Raw genomic sequence first — 8,035 nt, forward strand, 5'->3', positions numbered from 1 at the left:
TTATCCACCATCCCAAACATTGTCTATCATTTCACAGGCAGGCAGGGACACAAAAGTCACTCACTATCTTATAATGATGAGGAAAGTACTGTACTACTGTACAGTACTGTACATCCATGTTAAGACAGGCAAAGACATCTTGTGCCCTAGGCCTCAGTCGATGTCCTCCAGTACGAGCTCGTTCTGTTTCTCTTGCCCGCAGAACTCTCTCCTCCGCGTATCCTGGGCTTGGGGCTGGCCGCTCTGCCCGTCTATGAACACCCGGTTGTGGCGCCCCACGGGCGGCCTTCGCGCGTGCACCACGCTGGGCACCTCCGCCAGGCACAGCTGGAACTGGAACGCCGCCTGGAAGCCGCGGCGGAAGTTCTCGTTGAAGTAGCCGTAGACCACGGGGTTGACGCTGCTGTTGAAGAACGCCAGCCAGTGGGCGAACGGGAACACGTACGCCGACAGCATGTTGATCTGGCTCTGCGTCATGTTGCCGTAGTCCGTCAGCAGGATGAGCGTCCACAGCGGCAGCCACGACACGGTGAACAGCATGGCCACGATCAGGAGCATGTGGATGACCTTGATCTTGCGCCGGTGGACGCGGCGGCCGTCCTCCTCCGCCCGGCCCTCGCGGAGCTGCGCCGGCGACTTGAAGAGCTTGAGGGCCACGCGCGTGTACATGATGACGATGAGCGTGACCGGCGCCAGGTAGATGTGCGAGAACAGCACGGTGGTGTAGATCTTGCGCATGCTCTGGTCTGGCCACGCCTCCCAGCAGGTGTACAGAGGGTAGCTGGTGTTGCGCTCGTCCACCATGAAGTGGAACTCGTCTTTGGTTACGGTCAGCGTGGCGGCCGAGGGACACATGATGACGATGGCCAACACCCAGATGAAGGTGATGGTGATGATGGCTTGCCTTTGGGTGAGCTTCTGTTGGAATGGGTACACGATACATCGGAACCTGCAAAGAGAATGTCAAAAGAGTTTAACAATGATGCAGTAGACATACTTTAAGTTGTGCTGAAGAATTCCACAATCAAGAAGTTTGAAGAAACTTTTAGCGTTCACATTTTATTAACTATAACATTTGGACAAGTTACTCCTAAGCAGAGGTACACACTGCACACTACTGAGTCCAAATTGTTTCGACATGATGAGAGCTCCGGTTGCACCCAATCTGCTTTTTAGTATGTATTCTACCCAATGAACTTCTGAATATTGCATGCAATAACAGAAGAAGTTCCTCCAAACCTTCAGAGCACTTTGGTCTCCGGAGCAGGGCCTTATAGAGCCAACTAGATTTATTAGAAGTAAAAAATCACTCTACAAATTTGTAATTTCAACTTCAACATCAACTTCAATTTTCAGAAATTGATAAAACAAAAAATGACAAAGTGACAAAGTTGTTGAAGTTGACGAAGGGTCAGACAAAAGCAAATCGTCTGCATAAAGAGAAACCTTCAACTCTGGCTCCTGCCCTAAACATTCTAATGGAACGTTTTCCCCACATCCCCCTTTATCTTAATTCTAGAAAACATGGCGTCAGGCTCTTATAGGGCCAAAGCTAAGTATGAACACCTCACTGACCTTTCCACTGCGATGGCCACCAAGGTGAACACAGACGCAGAAACAGACGCTCCTTGGACGAGTCCACTCATTTTACAAACAACTTCATCGAATGGCCATCCTGGTGGCCAAAGAACAGAATGCCATTAGTATTCAACCATCTGCTCTATGAGGACATTAGAATGTTCCTTTTTCTTAATCTGCTTTACTGTTCCCTGGGAGGAAAACTGTTATTATTTCAATTCTATAACCTTCCTGATACCCATCTGCTGATGTCTCCGGAGGAAGATGATGTTTATGATGATTACATAATTTTTATTTCTTTTTTTGTTTGTTTGTGGCTACTGAATATTCATGGTCAGTTAAATACACGGTAGCATTTATACATCAATAACTATTGAAATTCAAACCAAGATGTCAACAGTAATGGAAAATAAATATATATTTTTGTCTGCAAAGTCTCATCTGCAAACTGCATTTGACTCCATGAATGCCCACCTGTTATCAAGTTGTCAGCCAGCGTGATTGGCAGACACAGGATGCCCACCAAGAGGTCACTAATGGCCAAGTTGAGAATGAAGATGTTGGTGACCGTCCTCATCTGCCGGTTCCTCACCACAATCAGACAGACGAGCGAGTTGCCAATCATGCAAAGGAAAAAGATGAGCGTGTAGGCGAAGATGACAATCGTGGCAACTGGGCGCGAGTGCTGGTAGTAAGGGGAGAAAGTGTAGTTGCTGGGATCTTTGGTGTCCACCTGATTAAAGGCCTGCATGTGATGGAAGGCTTCGACTTCCACGTCCAGTGCATCTGTAGACACTATGAACATACAAAACAAACGTTACCGTTATTAATTCATCTGACCCTTATAGCACGGTCAAACTCTACAGATGTCTTCTGATGTGACATTTTACTCAGCCAGTGAGAGGGTTTGTAGTAGACGGCATGCCGACCCCCTTTTTAACACCACGGTGTATGTATCAAATTATTTATAATGGTTAGTGAGAATCCATGATGTCCATTAGCCAGGGGGCTGGCCTCAACAGGAGTCTCATAATAAGGCCTGACGATCCATTACCTTCACTTTCTCTTCACACACACATGCGCGCGCGCGCACAAACGCACACGCACCACTGACAAACACAAACACACTCTCTTGTCAATGCTGTACTTGACTGATACGGCTGAAGTGATAGAATGACATCACTTACACTTCCCTTACAAAAAAAGTTTGTAAGTCTGTTTTCATCCCTTACAACTTACAAACAACTCAGCATCTTTTTGACTCTTTAGGAACAAGAAACTTTGAATATTGAACAGGACATTTGGGGGAGATTAATCATTTCTCATTTAATTAACCCACTGCCTCCTCAGCTCGTCCATCATCTAAGCTCTTCAGGAAGCGAGCCCCATAAGAATCTGATAAGATCAGTCTCCATCCATCACCAGCCCAGCACAACTTCAGCATCATTTACACCTGACAACTATAGTTCTCCTACATTAACATTTGCTCTCCATGGAAAAGAGATCCACCATCCTCTTGGCAGGTTTCTCCCATCGGTAGGGAAAACAGAGTGGCGACACTCCAAAAACACCACGAGAAAAGATGGCAGTGCTTTACAGTGTTTTGCAACTCTCTTCTTTTTTTTGGCTCTGGGGTCGGTTTCCCGGGAACTTTCACTCTTAACGAGCTGTGTGGACTCCAAAGTTAAACCTTACCAAAGTTGTTTACATGGTTGTACGCAAACTGTCTTTTAGGAATCTTCTAGCGAAAAGTTATAACGCCCGACGCACAAGGCACTGTCCACCCTTAAGGTGCTGAATTGACATCGATTGCTCAGAAATCGATTTTTCACTTCACGTGCAGCGTTATGAAACAGTAGGCTACGATCTGTCCTTAATTAACAGAGTTTTCAGAAGGTCTGTAGGGGGAATCACTCATTATCAATAACTTATTTGAATAATATAGGCTTATTGAATGGTTTATTTAGCTGATTGACCAGCAGCCTCGTTTAATTCAGTATAGAAGATGGTGGGGCGCAGGGGAGCAAGAAATAAGATACTAACGTTTTGATTCTTTTCAAATGCGTGCACATTTTATTATTTGAGCGAAAACATTTCCAGAAACTGTTTTCTTAATTTACGGTGATATGATATTGTACCATTATTAGAGTGAGCTGTAGGCTATGCACAACAGAGATTTCTAAAGACTGCTGTAGAGTTCTAAAGAGCTTCAGACCACTCTTATCAACGAACGACGTAGCGAAAGACATTTAGCAAAGTAGGCTAGGCCTTTCGGGAAATGCGTGAAAATGTTAGAGGTAGATGTTACGGACGACATAGCGTCAAGAAGGCTTTAAGTAACCAGCCATACTCTCTCCCCTCTCTCTGACCCCAGCTTTGGCTATATTTTAACAGACCCATTTCCTAAACAAGTGATCCATAAATTATTAGACTCTAGCTGGCCACACAGCAATACTGCAATCTCCCACCAGAGGGCACAACCTAACTTTCAGATCCATGCAGTGAGCTGGTGGAATGACTGGAGAATTCAGAAGGATTAACAGGTGTGTTTGTTAAATGAAGAGTCCTTTATCCTGACCCTGAACTCCCCTCCCAATAATCTTCTCTCTAAACAAATATGAATCTGTACAATGGATCTGAAAATACCCCTTTTTTTTTTTTTTTTTTTTTTTTAAATAAAGAGAGTACTCTATGTAGACCTATGCTTTTCTTACACCTACGTCATGTGTTTGTGTGAACTGTGTATTTGTTGTGATACATGCCAATTGCTGCTGCAAAACCACAATTTTCCCATGGGGCTGAATGAAGTGATTATCTATTTAATCTGCACCTTAATGGACAAGGGATGGGTTGTAATGGATTAAATCGGGTGTATCCAGCTAATGGAAGGTTGCCTCAGATGAGTCAAGTCGCTGTTGGGGCCATATTTGGGAGGTGGAAAAGAAGCAAAGTAGGGGCACTGAGCCTAGGGCACGTGCACAGAAAGGATTGATAGATAGATAGATAGATAGATAGATACTTTGTTGATCCCCAAGGGGAAATTCAAGGTTCCAGCACAACATACAATACAATGTAAACAGGAAAATACAAAGCAAATCAACAAATCAACATGACTAAAGGAGCAGTAAAATACTATAGATAAGACAAGAGCAATATGACCTCCGACTCATCATAGCTCATACCGACACTGCCCATTCCCACATGCTCTGGCCATGGATGTGTGTAAGTTTGTGTGAGTGTGTGTGTTTGTATATGTGTGTGTAGGCAACTTTGAAGGACAAGGACAACCAAGATGGGTGAGGAAGCTCCAGCATCTGTTGTCCATAGAGAAGCATAATGTCGTTTGACTCCTGTCCTTGCAAGACCCCGTTGCTTTGAACACGTACATCAGCTGTATCTCCCTTGGCTTTCTTCCCTCCAGTGTTTGAGTAGCAGGGCAGACTGATCTTTAGCTCCCTGTCGACCCTGATGGATTATGGTCTCTAGTAGCATCCGCAGATATCAAGACTTAACTGCAGCTGCTGAGAAAAACAAACTGAAGGAGGGCACCAGAATTCTCAAGCGCACGTATACACCTTAGATAACTGCACCCTAAAATATGTTTTTTGAGCTGTTGATTGATTGAAAATACTCATAAGTGGTTAACTATACTATTACGAGGGTTAATATTGACAAAAATCGTGTTTCTCGACAAAAGTAACATTTCGTATGATTTTTTATTGGAGATATTGCTCTCCTCGCCCTCTACAGGTTGAAACATGCCATGGCATGTTGGTCCAAAATACTATTGGAATGCTGACGTTGTCCTGCACTTCTCGTCCAACACTACGTCACCGGGTCGTTACAAATTAGGAATGAAACGCCCCAACGCCTGCTGCCCTGATTAGCCTACCTGTGATAAGCCACTCATTCCCAGATTGACACGAAATCACCATGGTTGATTGGCTGCAGCAGGGCTGCACTCCCCTCCAAATTTCAGAACATCCTGCCCATTTTGAAAGCCTTTTTCAGAAATGTGAAGTGGGTGGAGTTATGGGGTGAAGTTACTCTTTAACCCTTACTATTTTTTGCCTCTAATACTGCATCAACCCACACTCCATCCTTTTGTAACAGCCTGTAGATTAATTCAGTTTCGTTTATAGTAAGAGCATAATATTGTGCAGCCAAACACAATAACAGACGGTTGTCTTATCAGTTTCCGATTGGTGTTATGAGTGTTTCCTTTGGCAAGAAGATCAGGTTGTTGGTCGAAACACGTTTAGCTTTTAAAACTCATTATTCTTCCTCGTTACCCTCCTTGGAGTGCCTGGGTTGCTCTTTTTACCTAAGCAAAGGAAGTTATGTTTTCATCAGGGTTTCTTTTTCTGTTTGTTCGCAAGATAGCCTAGCTCAAAAAGTTATGGATGGATTTCGATGAAAATTTCAGGAAAGGTCTGAGAAGACCCAAGGAAGAAACAATTTTGACAGTGATCCGTATATCACCGACACGATCCAGGAGGCTGTTAAGTTTTCGTTCAGCGGAGGGCTGCACTCTCGGAGTGCTTTTCTAGTTATAACAGCCTATGGAAGTACCCCCCCCCCCTTCTTTTTTGCAAGACCACCCTTGGATAGGCTACTTTGGATATGCGTCTTATTCACAGAGCAATTAATTTGTCTTCTTTACATCGTCAAAACTTTTTAATGGTCAGGATGAAAAGAGGAGATATTGGAAATAAGTGTAAAGGGTATGTCTGTGTATGTGCAAATGTGTGTGTGTGTGTGTGTGTGTGTGTGTGTGTGCGTGTGTGAGTGACGGACAGACAGACTACACTGGCGGACAGACATCGCGCGATTTTATTACCCAAAGGGATTCGAGTGTGTGCGCGCATTAGTAGGGATGCAGAAAACTGCAAAGCCAGTCATGACAAAAATATGTGTGCTTGCAAATCCACGGAAATTCCCAGAAAATATTAAATACAGTATATGTCAGCACAGAAGTAAGTGGTGAAGCTATTTTTGAATAAGACATAGGCTATTTGATTTCATGATCAGAATTAGCCCCAAGAACCAAACCCCTTTTCTGAGTCTGATCAACAAGTAGGCTACTGAATCCCATATTCAAGAGAATACGTGCGACAAGTAAAATCTTGAGCATAGGCTACAGAATAGGCTACACACCAGCCAAAACAATTACACTCATGGGAAGAACACGACTTAGGAAGATAAATACTGAGTTTTTCATAGGCTATGTGTTTTCATGTTGTATGACATGTTTATATCAGTCTCCTTATACGGACACATGTGCATATCAGCTGTGCTCTTGGTCCAAACACCTGCCCATCAAAGAAAAATAAACTTTTTTTTACCTTTATCTGGTGGGTCGGATGTCATTTTCCCAGACTAATACAGTTGTACTCGATCCCGTGGGGTAAATAATAATGATAATAATAAAAACTGGGGACAATTGAGAAAAATAATCAGACTGCGCCAAAGTCCTCTCAGACTTTAAGGTGTTGCATCAGTTTTGTCGCACAGAATAGAATATCTGCAGTCCATCTTCAACCCGCGAGCGTGGAAAGTGTTCCTCTGTCGTAAAGATTAGCCTACTTCATCATACACGAGATGTCTGCATAACACCGCTTGTACCCGTTGTCCGTTATCACCGACCACTTCAGTCCAGTCAGAGCATGGTGAAAGCGTTGCGATTCCTGTACGCATGGATGGGGGGAGCTGGAGCATCCGCGAGAGGGTGGGTCAGGGAATGTGACAACCTTTGCATCAGTCACGCTACAGGTATTTCTATAAACCAGAGATGGATGTTCGCCAATCTCCTGGGATTTTATTCCAGATATATTCTCAATTAAAAGTCAACATTTTAATCGTATGTCATTATAAAAAATGTGTAGTGTTAAGGTGGTTATCTGAAAAAAAGATGACAGTTGCAATACACGGTTTTTTCCACAAAGGGGAGCTACAGTATTATCGCATTCAGAGCTGTAGAGCTATATTGGCCTGGCCCGCCCACCCAGAGTTTGCTTCAGGGAGTTCTAGTCTGGAACACTATAGTTCATAACCGTTTCCCTCAGACAAGAAAATTGTCAGGCCGATCAGCAAAAAGAAGGGAAGATGAAGCCCAAATTTATGGTGAAAAACAAACCATATTTACAAGGCCCACATACATTGTTTCCTGACTGTTGATGCTGTTTATTGTCAGTTTGGGAAGTTTAAGCGAAATGGGACCTAACCTTATAGGAATCTCTGATCAAAGTGATCGGTAAGGCTGGATTAACAAATTCAAAGTTAGCGCGCCTTGAGATGCAAGTGTAGAAAACGTTTGCCAATTGAGAGTCATGAGCCTGGATTTTTCTAGAGATATGGCTCTGCAATAGCCTACTATAAAACTGTGGGGACAGACGTGTGCACCGAAGATGTCTGTTGAAGTCTGTGGTAAATTTTGGATTGGGTAATAGGTAGGCTA

General features: G+C 43.7%; 1 protein-coding gene across 1 annotated transcript; it reads right to left on the minus strand.

Moving 5' to 3' along the window:
- On the minus strand, positions 1–2,218 carry LOC134070119 (neuropeptide FF receptor 1-like). Its single transcript, XM_062526349.1, has 3 exons — positions 2,053–2,218; positions 1,576–1,675; positions 1–949 (listed from the first exon to the last, which is right to left on the minus strand). Exons 1-3 carry the CDS (start codon positions 2,201–2,203, stop codon positions 154–156), a joined length of 1,047 nt encoding a protein of 348 aa, XP_062382333.1. The 5' UTR covers positions 2,204–2,218; the 3' UTR covers positions 1–153.
- Between the last annotated feature and the right edge of the window lie 5,817 nt (positions 2,219–8,035).

This window comes from Sardina pilchardus, chromosome 22 (assembly GCF_963854185.1).
Source record: "Sardina pilchardus chromosome 22, fSarPil1.1, whole genome shotgun sequence".
NCBI lineage: Eukaryota > Metazoa > Chordata > Actinopteri > Clupeiformes > Clupeidae > Sardina > Sardina pilchardus.